The 18,301-nt window shown below is 46.4% G+C and overlaps 1 protein-coding gene across 4 annotated transcripts in view; it reads right to left on the bottom strand.

The window, feature by feature from the left end:
• DGKD (diacylglycerol kinase delta) overlaps nt 1–16,405 on the bottom strand; it is a 148,143-nt gene extending 131,738 nt beyond the window's left edge. For 2 of the 4 annotated variants that reach the window (XM_040348895.1, XM_040348898.1), the window contains exon 1: nt 16,199–16,405. In XM_040348895.1, the coding sequence (XP_040204829.1) occupies nt 16,199–16,324 (126 nt within the window). In that variant the 5' untranslated portion in view covers nt 16,325–16,405. The remainder of the gene's footprint in view (nt 1–16,198) is intronic. The other 2 variants (XM_040348896.1, XM_040348897.1) reach the window with 1 other exon arrangement.
• Nucleotides 16,406–18,301: the final 1,896 nt, after the last annotated feature.

The following is an 18,301-nucleotide window of genomic DNA, read 5'->3' as shown; positions in this document are numbered from 1 at the left end:
GAGACTTCACCATGCAATCTTTCATTAGCACTCCTACATTTGTGATGCAACACAGGGAAAATGGCAAGGTGTGGGATTGGGGGCTGCGTGAACCGAAACAGAAAGCTGCCTGTCCCTTTCTGGCACCAGAGACTGGTTCCATGGCAGCCAATTTTCCCCAGGAACTGGGGGAGTGGTCATGGTGTCCTCAGCCCCCCTTCACACCATCAACCCCACTTTACAGCACAATCCTCCCTTTATAGCAGTGTCCACAGTACCCTTTTACATCACAGTCCCACAGTGTCCTCCGTTCCCTTTCACATTACAGTGCCCCTGTTCATTAATTTAAAGGAGACTGGTCTGTAAAGGGGGCACTATAATCTAAAGGGAACTACACTGTAAAGGGACACTGTAATGATTACAGTGCCCCTAGCAACCACAGCCTTCTCCATCACTGCCCCCCCCCCCCACTTCCTCTCTAACATCACACTTCCCCATTTCAATCTCTGCCTCCCCTGCACAGATCCTCCTGCCCCTCTCCTGGGGCAGGGGGATCTCTCTATTCTGATCTGCAGCTCCTGCCCCCTGCCCTGCTGATAGAATGACATCATCAGCTGGGCGGGTGGAGGGGTCGGGAGAAGACACGGGGCATGGCCTCGCAGTAGGAGGTGAGCAGCGACCACAGTCTGTGAAAACCCTGCGTTGGCCGCGGGCACTGCTCACCTCCTGCTGTGCAGCCCAGTCATCAACAGACCGCCGACTGGCACAAGTCCACGGCCCAGAGCTTGGGGACCCCTGCTTTAGAGAATAAAGACAAGCTAGGTGAATGAATACATGGACATAGGGGAATGATATCAGGCATATTATATGACTTGTGAGCTCATCATTACAAGATAAGGCAAACAAATGACACAGGAGATATAACTACACCAATACCCTATTAAAAATGACAAAAACATTTGAATGTGTACAATGCCTTTAATGCATCATACAGGCATATTTAAAGGATCACTAAAGGAATTTTTTTTTAGCTAAATAGCTTCCTTTACCTTACTGCAGTACTGGTTTCATGTCCTTATTGTTCGTTTTTGCTTTGAAGTGGCTGTAATTCTGCTCTGATCTCCACACTTCCTGGTTGTCTGTTTCCTTATAACCATCATACTGGGAGCTTTTCACTGTAGGTCTAAGCTGTCATTACTGTGTGTCTAAAACTCCTCAGAACCAATCAGATTCATTTTAAAAACAAAACACTGCCCTGGATGTGTTTGTTTTTGTTCTGTGTGTCTCTCTAGTTCACAGGAACACGAAACCAGTTTAAAAGTGAAACTAACCTACAGGCACATTATATGATTGATTTTTTATCTATTTGTAATCATTTTGAAAAGGAATCAGTTAACTTTTATGTCTCTATACCCTGTAAACAGTCATTTCAGCAAAAAAAATTCCTTTAGTGACCCTTTAAGCATACGCCTGTGCTTGCCTGCAGGGGGGTGCGCATCCCAATGCAGGCAGTCCCATTCATGTCAATTGAGATGCAGCAGCTGCACGGATAGACACTGCTCCCAATCAGACAGCCGTAATAGTGCGGGTCCCCAAACGCTGACAGTGTGTGCTCGGGGACCAGCATGGATGTCAAACGATGAGCAGCGGCTGTGCCCATGCAGCTGCTGCGTCCCAATTGTCGAACGGGACTACTTGCATGGTGACCTTATGTGAATGAGGGCTAAATGGTACCTCAATGCACACTGAAAGCATACCCAAACACGAGCATTGCAGAGTACCACAACCCACAAATAAGCAACTTTTTGGAGAGAAAAAAAAAAAAAACGCATGTCCGCTGATCTGTGCATTGCGGTGAGCTATAAGTTCATTCAAAATTGGCTGCTATAATGCAAAACATAGGAAATAAAGCAAAATAATGTACAGTATGTGCGCTAAAGCACTACAACGCACAAAGGCAATATGATCGGGACCCAACAATGGAATACTATAAGATAACTACTTTACAAAATAAAAAAAACGTTTGCTATAGTTTATATCCTAAAGAAGAACAATAGCCTTCTTTTGATCACATTTTTAGGTCTACCTTGAACATATTTACTTATACAAGAAAGAAAGCCAGTACATTGCCTGCCTCATGGCTTTCTCAGCTTCTCTGAAGCATTACTGGCAAGTGACCAAAGGATGTGGCTTGGAGTATTTTCAGAACTGTGCTTTATTTCCTAATTTTAACTATTTTTGTCTTACAATTCTTGAAAAGAACTGATATAGATGAATTTTAGCTGACAGTTACAGCTTGGTTCAATCCGGTGTCCATGAATGACAGCTGATAAAAAAAAATGATACCCGATTAAAAATAAATAAATAAAATGACTAAGACCCCATTCACACCTTCGCGTTTTGTCGCATGTAGCGCGACGCGAACAAACGCCAGAGGGACGAAAAGCAATGAAAGTCAATGGGGATGGTTCACATCTGCACGCTGATGCGCCTGACGCGCATCGCCTGTAGTCAAAAGAAGTTCCGGACCCTTTTTTGTCGCGCGATATGCGCGTATTTGAGCGTTTTTGGTTTTCCATTGAAATCAATGTAAAACGCCAGATACGCGCGTATTGCGCGACAACAAGCGTTTGCTACGGGCGTTTTGTCAATAGAACTTGTCGCCCATGCAGAAGATTAAAAAAATCTACCAACATAGCAAGAAGTGATGAAAAGATGATAGTTTTTCCTATTGGCTAAAAAAAAAACGTCTAAGTACAAAAACGTCGGACAACGCTGTATGCAAACGCGCATATTAGCATGAATACGCGCGAAACAAACGCCGAAAAAAACCGCCGGAAAACGACGCTATTGCCTACGCCTAGGTGTGAATGCAGCCTAAACTAGAACAATGATTCATCAGAAAAAAAAAAATAAATAAATAAAAAACACCTTAAGATAGAAGTTAATTAAATGCAGAAAAATTATTTTATTCCAATGCAACATTACTTGTGAACTGTACATTTTGATGCAAAAAAATAATCACCAGAAAAATTGGTAAAAAAAAAAAATCAAAAAAAAAAAATCAATAAAAAAAAAATAAAAAATCATGTGACTTTATAAATAAAAACAAACAAAAAACAGTTCATCAAGAATAAGAGTGGCGTTTTATAAAAAAAAAAATACTCCTTTATTATTATAATAAATACATAACCACAAGATAAAGGTTTCACATAAAATAATAAAAGCTGATAATTGCATGCACCCCTGCCAGCGATAAATGGTTTGTCTAGTCTATTGCTAGGTTCTGGGACTGAAACAACAAATTGACATGATCAATTAGAATAGATTATGAAAATAGTTGTCCACTACTGTCATAATCGATTAGTTGGTCAGCCAATTAGCTGGCCTGCATACAAAATGTGTTGAATATTTACATATCATAAAATACAGTGAAGCACACATACACCTCAGTACACTATGCATGTCAGTGCTGTAAGTGCGGAGCAATGTCTCATGGGACATGTAGTCCTGGGCAGGAGGAGGAACCAATTTAAAGTGATTCTAAAAGGCAGAAGATTTTTTTACCTTGCTATAGGAGCACGTTATACTATACTTTGTGGTTTGCTATAGGAGCGCTCTGGAGGCAGGAGGAGCCAGATGCACTGGCGGGGGACCTCAGAAGAAGAGGATCAGGGCTGCTCTGTGCAAAACAATTACAGGCAAGTGTGACAAGTGTGTAAAAAAAAAGAAATCCAATGTTCACAATCACTTTAAGCACTGTGCAGGGAAGCTGGAGACAAATAGACTGGAGGTAATATAAGGCATTACAATGACATTTAAAGTAAATGCTTACCAGTCACGAATTGTGTAATATATTTAATATGCTAATATCCATGCAAAAATGTCTCAGCCTTTTTTTCCCCGCCCTACAGGCTTCATGTCTGACTCCCAACACACACACACACATAAATATACACACACACACACACACACACACACTACATTTTAAAAAGGGTGATGGGACCTTTTTTTTTTGCATTTCCTGCAGGTACAGCAGTCCATTTATTATTATTTAAGGTACTTATATAGCGCAGTCAATTTACGCAGCGCTGTACATATACATTGTACATTCACATCGGTCCCTACCCTCAAGGAGCTTACAATCTAAAGTCCCTAACCCACATTCATATACTGGGGCCAATTTAGACAGAAGCCAATTAACCTACCAACATGTCTTTGGAGAGTAACCAAACCAAAGTACCTGGAGGAAACCCACACAGGCACAGGGAGAACATGTAAACTCCAGGCAGGTAGTGTCGTGGTTGGGATTCGACCCTATTTACTGCTAGGCGGGAGTGCTACCCACTACACCATTGTGCCGCCCATTTAAATGAATGGTTTGCTGTGCCAGCGTATAGGTGTGAACTTAGCCTAACTGCTACTTTGTCTGGACAGCTCTATCTGTTAGACCCCTTTTACACCAAGGCCCTTTGCAGGCGCTATAGCACTAAAAATAGCGCCTGCAAAAGGGCCCTGAAACAGCGGCTCCATTCACTCTAGTGTGAAAGCTCAAGGGTTTTCACACTGGAGCAGTGCGCTGGCAGGGTGTCAGAAAAAGTCCTGCCAGCAGCTTCTTTGGAGCGCATTAGGAGCCGCGAGTTCACCGCTTCTAAAGTGCTCCTGCCCATTGAAATCAATGGGCAGCACCACCGATGTATAGGCGCTTTTAACCCTTTTTCGGGTGCTAGCGGGGGTTAAAAGCGCCCCACTAGCGGCCGAAAAGCGCTGCATAAACGTCAGTAAAGCACCGCAAAAAATAGCAGCGTTTTACCGCCGACGCCAGTGCGCTTTCAGTTAGAAAGCAGCCTGAAAGTAAGTTAAAGTACACTGTAAAATAACTGTTAAATCAGTGGGTTTAGTACCACTGTAAGTGTACCGGTCATCTAGGTCAGTGGTCCCCAACCTTTTTGGCACCGGGGACCAGCTGCATGGAAGGAAATTTTCCAAGGCCCGGTTGGGGGGAGGTTGGGGATGGCATGCGGGGGAGTAAGCGATTTTTCGCGGGCAATTTGTCAGCGCATTATTTCTATTTATTACATTGTAGTAAAAAATAAAGTTAAACCCACCATAATGCAGAATCAGTGGGAGCTTTGAGTGTGTCACTTGCCACGCTGCCTGCCACCAGATGCGGATTGTCACTTGCCATGCTGCCTGCCACCAGATGCGGATTGTCACTTGCCACGCTGCCTGCCACCAGATGTGGATTGTCACTTGCCATGCTGCCTGCCACCAGATGTGGATTGTCACTTGCCACGCTGCCTGCCACCAGATGCGGATTGTCACTTGCCACGCTGCCTGCCACCAGATGCGGATTGTCACTTGCCATGCTGCCTGCCACCAGATGTGGTAAGGCCCCAACAGATGAAGCTAGTGCCCCCACTAGGCCCTGCTCACACTCACCCTGTCACTGGTAGTATTGTCATACTCTGGGCTCCCCCATTAACAGTACTGTTATCTGCCCCTATTTATATCATAACCCCACATTACAGTCCTCAGCCTTCTCCCCCCCCACACATTACAGTCCTCAGCCTTCCCACCCCCCCCCCAAACATTACAGTCCTCAGCCCCCCCCCCCCACACATTACAGTCCTCTCATCCTTCCCCCCCCCTACACACATTACAGTCCTCGGTTCCGTCCCCCACACATTACAGTCCTCAGCCTTCCCCCCTCACACATTACAGTCCTCAGCCTTCCCCCCCTCACACATTACAGTCCTCAGCCTTCCCCCCCCCCTCACACATTACAGTCCTCAGCCTCCCCCCCTCACACATTACAGTCCTCAGCCTTCCCCCCCACACACATTACAGTCCTCAGCCTTCCCCCCCACACACATTACAGTCCTCAGCCTTCCCCCCCACACATTACAGTCCTCGGTTCCGTCCCCCACACATTACAGTCCTCGGTTCCGTCCCCCACACTTAGGGACAGATCGAAGGGAGGCACAGCATGAGGAGAAAAGTTGCAGGGAGGGAGGCGGGACAGTTCTGGATGGAGGGCCGAGGTAACAAACAGGTGATTGGCTGCTAGGATAAAGGACAGTCCTAGCAGCCAATCGCCTGTTTGATAACCTCGGGCAGCTCCGCCCTCCACCCAGAATTGTTCCGCCTCCCGCTGTCGGCTCTATGAGCGACGCAGGAGGAAGAAAAGTCTCCTTGCGGTCCGAATGGCAGAGTGCCGCGGTCTGCATGTGGGGCTCTCTCATGCCGCCTGCTCGCGGCCCGGCTGCAGAAGTACCGCGGCCCGGTAGTGGGCCATGGACCGGGGGTTGGGGAACACTGATCTAGGTAGAATGAAGATCACCAGAAAGTTCAGAGCATGCATTCACTGGAACCTTCTGACAACAATGAAGCCACTAGTAAATGAACAGATAATGAAGAGCACAAGACAGGCCTATGAATGTCTCTGCTACAACTGAGAGTTACAAATACCGGTAGTTATTTTTGTCACACTTTGGTTGTTTTTTTAACCACTTCCCACCCAGGCCAATTCTGCACTTCGCTCCTACATGCAAAAAATCATAAAAAAAAAAAAATTCTAGAAAATAACTTAAAACCCCCAACATTATATATATATTTTTAGCAGAGACCCTAGGGAATAAAATGGTGGTTGTTGCCACTTTTTATGTCACACTGTATTTTGCGCAGCAATGTTCCGAACGCTTCATAAATAAAAAAAACAGTAAAGTTAGGCCAATTTTTTTTTATATAAATGTGAAAGATGATGTTATGCCGAGTAAATAGATACCCAACATGTCATGCCTTAAAATTACATACACCCGTGGAATGGTGTCAAACTTTGGTGCTTAAAAATCTCTAACGCACGCGACGATACTTCATTACCTCACATGTGTGATTTGAACATTGCTTACATATGTCGGCGCGACTTATGTATGCATTTGCTTCTGTGTGCGACCACACAGGGCGCTTTAAAAAAAAAAAAATGCGTATTCTTTATTTAACTTTTTTTATTTTTACACTTTCTCTTTAAAAGAGAAATATGGGTTTCCTTTTTATTTTTGATTCATACTTCGGTGGATGGCGCATCAGACTGATGCTCCACCTGTCCCCCGGCGTCTCTGCACTGAGAACTGAGCCACCGAACATCGCCAATGGTTCGGTTCTCACAGATCCCCGAGAAGAAAGCTGTTGACTGTCAGTCAGCGGCTTTCCTCCATGCTCATTGGAGTGATGAGCCGTGGCGGGCCGGGGAGAGGCTCGCTGAGACTGGCATCAATCAGGGCAGCTGGCGGATCCCGACTTGGAAGTTGTGATGACGCGCTGCCCTGACTGATGGCAGTGATGTCAGCGGAGAGCGGGTCACAGGAGTGTAAAACAAAAAATTGCACTCCTGTGACCTTTAGGAGAAGCCCAGCCTAAAAAGCACAGGCTGGACTTCTTTTTTTTTTTTTATTATCACTTTTATTCCTAAGAACGTAAACATCCCTTGTAATGGGAATAGTGTGTGACAGGTCCTCTTTATAGAGAGATCTTAGGGCTTTAAGACCCTAGATCTCTCCTTCAGGATGGAAAGACCAAGATCAAAAAAAATAAAATGTCTCAGTCTTTCCAGCCAAGTCCCCGGCATTGTTTACATCCGCCGGCCTGGACGTGACATCATAACGTCACACCCGGACCTCTGAGGGTCATCGAGATGACTGGGGACCATCTGGTCAACAGAAATCTCTATGGCCAACTTCCTGCCACAACCAATTCATTCTCCGGCTCGCTGATCGCACTGGCGAGACTGGAGAAGCAACTAAGGGCGGTGGGGGATGTCCCCTTCCGCCGCCTGTAAGAACGATCAAGCGGCTGAACTGCCACTATGATTGCTCTTATGGTGCACAGAATCGTGGTGGAAAAAAATTATATCTGGATAATGCCTGTAGCTGCAGACATCACCACTGAAAGTCCATGACGTCATACGACGTACTGCCAGCGCAAAATGGTTAAAATAACTCACAGAAAAGATACAAAACATTACCTACTACTATTCCATTGCTGGAGCAAATCATTTTCTATGCATGATAAATGGTTAAGTTGATACAGACTTTTCCTTTAAACCTTTAGCCCTCGTTCACATTGGAGTGACTTGTCATGCAATTTGATAGGTTAAACCGTATGAAAAGTCGCACCCTATTGTTGCCAATGGCACTATTCAAATCAGTGCAATGCCAACTTTGCTGTGCCGCATCAATTTGAAAAAGTATTTCCTGCACTACTTTTCAGGTGCGACTTGCTTAGACATCTGGGCATTAAGCTGCACAGATGTCAAAGTCGCACTGACATGCAGCTTTGAAATCATGCAATTTTAATGCCGCATTCAACGTGAAAAAGGCTTTAGGCTAGGTTTACACAATACCAGTTTCCTAGTGGTCGCAGCAGCCCATTCAACACCTCCAGGGAAAAGCAGGAAAAAGGTCCCTGCACTTTTTCTAAAATCACTGGTATAGGCAAACTAGTGTTATGCGGTTCCCAGTGTATGGGGTGCCAATAAGAATTAATGGCACGCCACACCTCTGGTAACAGCAATGTGTTCATGATGCGTGTCTGGTACCCACATATAGGGCCAGATCCACGTACCTCGGCGCATTTCTACGTCCGGCGTAGCGTATCTCAGATACACTACGCTGCCGTAAGGGTGCGCAATTCAAATGACTAAGTTGTGGGCGTGTTTTATGGTAATACGTCTTGACCCCACGTAAATGACGGTTTTTCTGAACAGCGCATGCGCCGTTCCGTGGGGGTATCCCAGTGCGCATGCTCCAAATTAACCCGCAACAAGCCAATGCTTTCGACGTGAATGTAATTCAACGCAAAGCCCTATTCGCGAACGTTTTACGCAAATGGCGGAAAATTCAACGCTGGCCGGACGTCCATACTTAACATTGCGTACGCCTCATAGAGCAGGGGTAACTTTACGCCGATAAAAGCCTTACGGAAACAACGTAAAAAAATGTGACGGGCGGACGAACGTTTGTGGATTGGTGTATCTAGCTATTTTGCATACTCGACGCGGAAATCAACGGAAACACCATCTAGCGGCCAGCGTAAATATGCACCTTAGATCCGACGGCGTACTAAGACGTACGTCAGTCGGATCTAGCCCCCATTCAGGCGTATCTTGTTTTGTGGATACAAAACAAAGATACGCGGGGGCATCCTAGAAGTTACGCGACGTATCAATAGATACGCCAACGTAACTTCTTTGTGGATCCGGGCCATAGTGTAAAACTAGCCTAAAGTAGTATTGAACCCAAAATGTAATATATTGCAGCTTACCAGTCCTTAGATATGGTAACTGCATTAGTTTTTCCCTGTTTTCACCTGGTGACCTGTCCAGTAACACACCTCCCGTATTAGAATTCCTCCACTCTGGATGAAGGAGCACAGGGGTACCTCTGGACAGCAGCATTTCGAATCTGGGGAAGGGGAGTGATAGATGCACTAGCAGATTTAAATACATTAAAACAAACTGAAGCTGAACTCCAGCTAACAAATACTAATCAGTTACAGAAAAAGGTCTGTTCCTTTTGGGATAAAAGGTCTTACATAAATAAAACAAATCATTGTAAGCATCCCTGACAGTGTTGAATGGTTTGTCTCATCCCTGCGACTGATACATGTGCAGGGAGCTTGTTCTTTTGCAAAACAACAGATTTATTGTCCAAATCACCAGCTAAAAAAAAAAAAGTCTAAAAAAAATAAATAAAATAAAAAAAAACTGAAAAGCAGCCATCACATCTAAGAATTGGTAAGCTGCAAAATAATAAAGGTTTTCTTTTGGGTTTAATAGCTCTTTAACCCCCAACACATACAACATTATGAAGTGCTCACCTCCGCCATGGCCAATGTTCATCATCACATATTGTTCTGCGGAGCACCCAGCACGACGTGCCAACCACTTCACACCCTCACTGTGACACTATGCCGTCCTGAGTATACAAGACACTCGTCTTACCATAGCTTCTGTTTCCCTTTCAGCACCACATCACTGTCATGTTCATGCTAATTTAATAAACTTGCACAATTACATTACTCTGTATTAACCACACACAGTTCTTAATCTATTAACACTACGCAAGGCCAATGATATGCTGAACCACAGCAAAGGATACTATTTAAAGCTTTTTCTAATTACCAGCTATGGGAAACTTCATATAAATGTAATTTCTATTACTTTGTTACAAAACATTTTAGTAAAAAAAAAAAAAAAAAAACAAACAAACAAACAAACAAACAAACAAACAAACAAACAAACAAACAAACACACACACACACACACACACACACGGCCGCTGTTAGAAATCACGGGGCCCTGGACAACCTATAAATCTGTAAACTACCATGGTTGCAATGGCATGCTTTACAGCCATGGTAGAAATTGAAGTCTTGCTATTCCTGCCTCCTCTTTTTTTTACTTTTTTTATTGCGGAGTGGCAATTTTACATTGAGAGACCGCATTGCAATTATGAGCCAAGTATTTAGCTTCAAAGTGCAGAGCGGCCCCATTGAACTCAATGAGAAATTTGACAGGTGATGCCGCCTGTCAAACTCTGTAACCTGCGTTAAAATTGCTGCAGCTGTGAAGAGCATCGCAGCCATGGCATGTATACAGTCCTGTCTGACTATATGACAGCCGGGTTCTGTCAAAGGGGCATGCAGTGCGTTTTGGAAAAGGCACTGCAAACGTACATGTGGTGCCGTTAATGGCACCCCAAATGCAATTAGCAGATCTGTGCTTTGTCATGTAGCATAGCTCAGGGGTTGACAAATTTGCTTGGAATCTAAGAGCCAGCTAAAAAAGTTAGGAGCCAGAAAACGCGCCCCGTCCCGACGAGCTTGCGTGCAGAAACGAACACATACGTGAGCAGCGCCCGCATATGTAAACGGTGTTCAAACCACACGTGAGGTATTGCTGCGATTGGTAGAGCGAGAGCAATAATTCTAGCCTTAGACCTCCTCTGTAACTCAAAACATGCAACCTGTAGAATTTTTTAAACGTCGCCTATGGAGATTTTAAAGGGTAAAAGTTTGTCGCCATTCCACGAGCAGGCGTAATTTTGAAGCGTGACATGTTGGGTATTCATTTTACTCGGCGTAACATTATCTTTCATAATATTAAAAAAAATGGGGATAACTTTACTGTTGTCTTGTTTTTTAATTTAAAAAAGTGTAATTCTTTCCCAAAAAAAGTGCGCTTGTAAGACCGCTGCGCAAATACGGCATGACAGAAAGTATTGCAACGATCGCCATTTTATTCTCTAGGGTGTTAGGATAAAATATATATATAATGTTTGGGGGTTCTAATTAGAGGGAAGAAGATGGCAGTGAAAATAGTGAAAAATTACATTAGAATTGCTGTTTAACTTGTAATGCTTAACTTGTAATACCAACGGCCACCACCAGATGGCGCCAGCTTACACATCTGGTGGTAATAACTTGTAATACCAACGGCTCACCACCAGATGGCGCAAGCTCACAAAAAGCCCCCCTTCCAAGCCAAGTTGCCAGGACCCTATTTCTAGTCGCCATGGCGACCGGGATTTGTCGAGCCCTGGCATAGCTGCATGCCTTAAAAGGTTCTAGAGCCTCTATGATGTGTTTGTCACACATATGGCAGCCCATTCCAGAGACTGGGCTACCCCATGTGGGAAAAAAAATATTAAATAAAAACAGCGAGCAGAAACGTAAAGTATAAAGGGAGCCTTAGGGGGGTATATAGAAAAGGATGTGCAGAGATGGCTGTCAGCTGGAGAGATAGATGTGCTCACTGGCTCCTAGCTCCAGCACTGCAGTGGCAGCTACCTGCAATTCTAGGTTGGCTCCATATCCCCACCCCCCCCTCCAAAATCCTGAAGTTTCTGTCGCTTCACTCCAGCAGCAACCCAGCCCCCCCCCACCAGCTACTCCATCCAAACCCTTGGCATTCACAGCTGTTCCTGCTGTTTCAAATCGGGACACTTTTGCAAGTATATAGAACCGATCCTCCTGCAGAGCTGCCACAGGTGTCACAAGGCTCGGGCCCGGTACAGGAGGGCTGGCTGCACTGCCCTATCAGCGGCCCTGGCCATGATCATCGCACAAATGTCATTTCTTTGTCCCAGTACCACAGACTAACTGGAAATTACCACTCCAGTCTATAATAATATCTCAGGGTCTCTACCACAGCATTGCTGACATCTGTCAGAACCGCGGCCATTGGTCAAAACGCATAACAAATCCTGGCCCCCGGTTTTGTCTTTTTTACTACTGGATCGAAAAATTGGACTAAATACAATCTAATAAGAAATGATTTACAAAATGTATTTATTTATATCCATATCAATCTTAACAACCTGCCTGCAAGCTACCAACGTCTAGTTGCCAACATTTTAAATTAGTTTCCATGGTGTCAGACTTGCATCATTTTTCTTTAGACGACAGGTTTTATTTATTTAATTTTTTTTAAACGTGACAAAATCTACAAACCACCACTGACAGTCAATTTATATTGCCTTGCTCCTTTTTTTTCCCCCGGGGGTCAAGCATTTGCTCATACAGCGTTAAATCTGGATGTATTTCTGCACTCAGGCGGTGTGTACAGAGGGTTGCCAGCACCTTGGCAAAATCAACGACAGCAGCTATAATCACATGTGAGGGGTACTCATGGGTACAGGGAAGTATTTCCTGACTGCAGAAAGCTCTAGGGCCTCATTCACATGGCTGATTAGGGATACACGCCACAATAATCAATGGATTTCTACACTGGGGATCACTGGTGTGTGTGGGATCGGATCTCCTAAACACCTTTCCCCCTGACAGCAACCTTTTGGCAGAGCGAATGCCTTATGCATGTAACACTTCTAGGTGCATCAAGCGTTGGGCATCATTTTCTTTGGCAGAATAATCATTTATTCTGGCAATTGAAACAAAATTAGTGCTTGATACGCCTAGTATTAATGCACGTTTAGACGCGGCAATCATTTTTTTTCTGCTGCTCCTGCACACTCTGACATTTCGGTTTCTTTCTGCCTCTAAATGCCTATGCGTGCATGGACACAGGCCAACACGGAGGCATGCATGGACACAGGCCAACGCGGAGGCGTGCATGGACACAGGCCAACGCGGAGGCGTGCATGGACACAGGCCAACGCGGAGGCGTGCATGGACACAGGCCAGCGCGGACGCGTGCATGGACACAGGCCAGCGCGGACGCGTGCATGGACACAGGCCAACGCGGACGCGTGCATGGACACAGGCCAACGCGGACGCGTGCATGGACACAGGCCAACGCGGACGCGTGCATGGACACAGGCCAACACGGACGCGTGCATGGACACAGGCCAACACGGACGCGTGCATGGACACAGGCCAACACGGACGCGTGCATGGACACAGGCCAACACGGACGCGTGCATGGACACAGGCCAACACGGACGCGTGCATGGACACAGGCCAACACGGACGCGTGCATGGACACAGGCCAACACGGACGCGTGCATGGACACAGGCCAACACGGACGCGTGCATGGACACAGGCCAACACGGACGCGTGCATGGACACAGGCCAACACGGACGCGTGCATGGACACAGGCCAACACGGACGCGTGCATGGACACAGGCCAACACGGACGCGTGCTTAGGGGCAAAAAAAAAAACGCCAGATGCCCTTAAATGCAGCATTTTTAACGCTCAATGTGCATGTGGACTAAGCCATTACATGCAGGAGTTAGAGACCAATGAGTGGTCCTGGACGCAGAGATTTTGGACCAATGGTTATCACACTTTTTGCAACCCAACAGCACATTCTTTATACAATCAACTTTAGCTCTACTAAAACCATGCAATATAAAGCCTTTGTAAACCATCCAATAAGGCAGGCCCCTTGCACTACCTACTTGTTGCTAGAAGAAGAAGAAGAATTAATTGTAAGGTGTGTGGGGAGCTTCACCCTGAGAAAGCTGCCTCCATAGGCCATTGAATGCTGCAACTGTGTTATGTTTGTTATATCAAGACACTTGATTCTGTGCAACGTTTTCATTCTATGGAAGATCCTAAAAAAACACTAAAAGTCATTTAAAAAAAAATAAAAATAAAAAAAAACATATCTTCCATAGGCACTATTCTGCTAATCTGGGGTGCATGTATCCCCTTATACCTGTCCCCCACCATTCCTTCTCCATTAATATGGAACCTGTCCTTTATTGTATTCATTCATTTTGTAATCATTCCTCATTTCTATACTTGCTGCCAAATCCCAGAGCACACTGACAGCTCTCAATGAATGTACCTGCAATGCAGAAAAAGATTTGCAGCACATTTGGTTTATACTGCAGAGCAGGGACATCCCAAGGAACAAAACTTCAACACCAAGTATGACCCTGAAAATCATGGCCAATGGACAGCTCCGGCCAATAGACAGCTCCGGCCAATAGACAGCTCCGGCCAATAGACAGCTCCGGCCAATAGACAGCTCCGGCCAATAGACAGCTCCGGCCAATAGACAGCTCCGGCCAATGATCAGACCGGCCAATGATCAGACCGGCCAATTGACAGCAACCCCAATGATCAGACCAGCCAATTGACAGCTACTCCAATGATCAGACCGGCCAATTGACAGCTCCACCAATGATCAGACCGGCCAATTGACAGCTCCTCCAATCATCAGACCGACCAACGATCAGCAGCGCCAATGATCAGACCAGCCAATTGACAGCTCCTCCAATGATCAGACCAGCCAACAATCAGCAGCGCCAATGATCAGACCGGCCAATTGACAGCTCCACCAATGATCAGACCGGCCAATTGACAGCTCCACCAATGATCAGACCGGCCAATTGACAGCTCCACCAATGATCAGACCGGCCAATTGACAGTTCTACCAATGATCAGACCGGCCAACGATCAGCAGCGCCAATGATCAGACCGGCCAACGATCAGCAGCGCCAATGATCAGATTGGCCAATAGACAGCTCCGGCCAATGATCAGACCGGCCAATTGACAACTCTACCAATGATCAAACCGGCCAATTGACAGCTCCTCCAATGATTAGACCGGCCAATTGACAGCTCTGGCAATGATCAGACCGGCCAACGATCAGCAGCGCCAATGATCAGACCGGCCAATTGACAGCTCCGCCAATGATCAGACCGGCCAATTGACAGCTCCTCCAATGATCAGACCGGCCAATTGACAGCTCCTCCAATGATCAGACCGGCCAATTGACAGCTCCTCCAATGATCAGACCGGCCAATTGACAGCTCCACCAATGATCAGACCGGCCAATTGACAGCTCCTCCAATGATCAGACCGGCCAATTGACAGCTCCTCCAATGATCAGACCGGCCAATTGACAGCTCCTCCAATGATCAGACCGGCCAATTGACAGCTCTGCCAATGATCAGACCGGCCAATTGACAGTTCCACCAATGATCAGACCGGCCAATTGACAGCTCTGCCAATGATCAGACCGGCCAATTGACAGCTCCGCCAATGATCAGACCGGCCAATTGACAGCTCCGCCAATGATCAGACCGGCCAATTGACAGCTCCTCCAATGATCAGACCGGCCAACGATCAGCAGCCCCAATGATCAGACCGGCCAATTGACAGCTCCTCCAATGATCAGACCGGCCAATTGACAGCTCCACCAATGATCAGACCGGCCAACGATCAGCAGCCCCAATGATCAGACCGGTCCAATTGACAGCTCCGCCAACAATCAGCCCGTCCCATGGTCAGCATTGCCAATTGATCAGCAGTGCCAATAATCAGCCCAGGCAATGGTCAGCTTCACCAATGATCAGCTCCTCATATGGTCAGCCGTGCCAATATTCAGGGCAGCCAATGGTCACCCACACCAACAATTAGCTCCAGTGATGATCAGGTTGCCCGGTGGATAGTGCAGTGACAGGTGTGGACTGGTTGTGTCCCCCGGTGACCTCTGTAGACCTGTCCCCGGTGGACATCTCTGTGTGATCGCTCCCTCCCCGCCCCGTATCTCTCCCATGGCCTCTCTCTCCTCTGGCTCCGATGTGGACAGCGTGCTGTAGAACTGTAAGTGCCAGCATGCCGGGCCGTCACGGGGATTGCTGAGCCTTGTAGTCCCCCAGCAGTCAGAGGGCCGCAGGTTACTCATGTCCCCTGCCACTCGCTGCCCCCACCCCCCTTTCTTGTCCCAGCCTCCCCCTCCTCACCTTTCTTTTGATCTGCCCAGACGTAGACACTTTCCGGCTCAGCTTCTGCGGCTCGGGCTCCGGCTCGCTGTCAGATGAGTCCTCGGCCGGGGCCCCGGGATCCGCCGCAGCCAGGGAGGCCGCCATCACTAGCCGCAAGCCGGGGACATGGAGACACACAGGGCCAGCTGCAGGGGACCCCGATCATCCGGGGGAACAGCGACATCTGCTGGCAGCCGGGGACGGGCACAGCGCCAGCTGCTGGTGAATGGGTGCAGAGCCTGGGGAAAGAATGAAAGCTCCCACAATGCCCCGCTCTGCTGGGAACAAGCTGTGCACCGGAAGTCCTATGGTGTCTGGACATCCAACTTCCGCCCAGATTGAAGGCAAAGCCTGTGTTCTGCTTCTGGAGCCTCTGTCTTCCCCACTGTGTTCTGCCCCCACCTCTTCGCACTATTCTAATATTTAAACCTTTTGTTGCTGGACCATTTTTCTCACACATGCTAAATTTCATATTAATGGCATAAACATTTACCTAAAACTTTAACAAAATAAAGATAAATGTATTTTTTGAAAGTAGAAAAGACAACGTTTTTTTTTATTTTCTCTATGTTCGTGAAATGTTTAACAAAGCAATTTTTTCTTGGTAAAAAATAATTAGAGGAAAAGTGTGGATTTGTAAAAATGAACATCATGTCCCGGAGCAGTCACTGCTGTCCGCTCTGCCCCTCCAGCACTCACTGGAGCGCGGGGCTGGAGATGTACAATAGTGCCTTTGCTGTAGGTGGAGGCCATGTCCAAAGTCTGGCCCACGTTCTGGTTTGATGTGGCCCCCACTTTGGATTTACATATACATTCTAATGTGCCCCCCAAGTATATCCGCATGTTATTTTTTTTGGATACATCTTCAGCATGACAAATCCCGAGCGCCGCTCTCATTGTTAGGATGTGTAGCAGATGCAGAGATCGGGGAAATGTCACAGTGCCTGTGATTGGCTCTGCGCGCTGTCAGATTCATAGCGGCTCTGGCAAATAGACTTGTGAACACGCCCCGCTACACATCCTAACAATGAGAGCGGTGCTCGGGATTTGTCATGCTGAAGGTGTAGCCAAGAAAATAAATAAAAATAACGCGGATTTACTCAGGGGGCCACATTAGAATGTACCGGTATATGTAAATACACGCCCCGCTCATCCTAACAATGAGAGCAGCGTTTGGCACACAGAGGCAGAGATTGGGGAAAATTTCACAGTGCCTGTGATTGGCAGTGGCGCTGCGCGCTGTCATCTTCCTTGCGGGCTCAGGCACATCTACTTGTGAACATGCCCGACCTTCCTTCCAGTCAATGACTGAAGGAGACTTTGCTGCAAAAATACAAAAAAGTATATAAAACACCCAAGCTCATCTTTAGTGAGAGGCACTGGCTGCAGAAGGAAAGAATATTATTTAAAAACAAATACATAAAACACCCAAGCTCATCATGTTACAAAATGAAAAGTATGCTGTTTGCCATAAACTTTGTATAAAATATTTAATTTGCATTTAATGGTTCAAAGAAAGTCAGATTAAAATGGTCGGCCCTCACGCATGTTCACTTCATGAAATCTGGCCCTTTTTGAAAAAAGTTTGGACACCCCTGGTGTAGGCCATTAAAGTACCTCCTGAAGCCTGGCTGAAAACCCACCAGAGGTATCATTATCCCATCTTGCCAAGACACTCCCCATGCACACAATCTCTCTTCCCTTGTTGCAATAGCTGAGCTCAGCAATGCTGCAATTGGAAAGATAGTGGACCACACATTTGCGGAGATGGGGGGGGGGTTGCGAGCTCTCTCCTGTGATGGACCAACACACACCTAGCTGACCCTAATAAACTATTTCCGACACTATTTCCGATACAGCTTAGGCTACATACAATATACTAAGCTGGTTTTCCAGACATGAGAGGAGACCTTCCCATCTCATACCCAGTACAAAATAGAGTTGGGTCAAGTGGTGCTCAGCCATTTATAGGCAGCTTTGTATTCTATGATCATGCCCCACCTCTCTGCCTTGTCCAAACAGTGAATGTTTTGCAAGGCATTCTCAGGATGACACCCATGCCGAGTGGCCAATCTCCTGTGT

This window comes from Rana temporaria, chromosome 4 (assembly GCF_905171775.1).
Source record: "Rana temporaria chromosome 4, aRanTem1.1, whole genome shotgun sequence".
NCBI classification, from domain to species: Eukaryota; Metazoa; Chordata; class Amphibia; order Anura; family Ranidae; genus Rana; species Rana temporaria.
The sequence above is the reverse complement of the archived record's forward strand: the minus strand, read 5'-3'. Positions and strand labels throughout refer to the sequence as shown.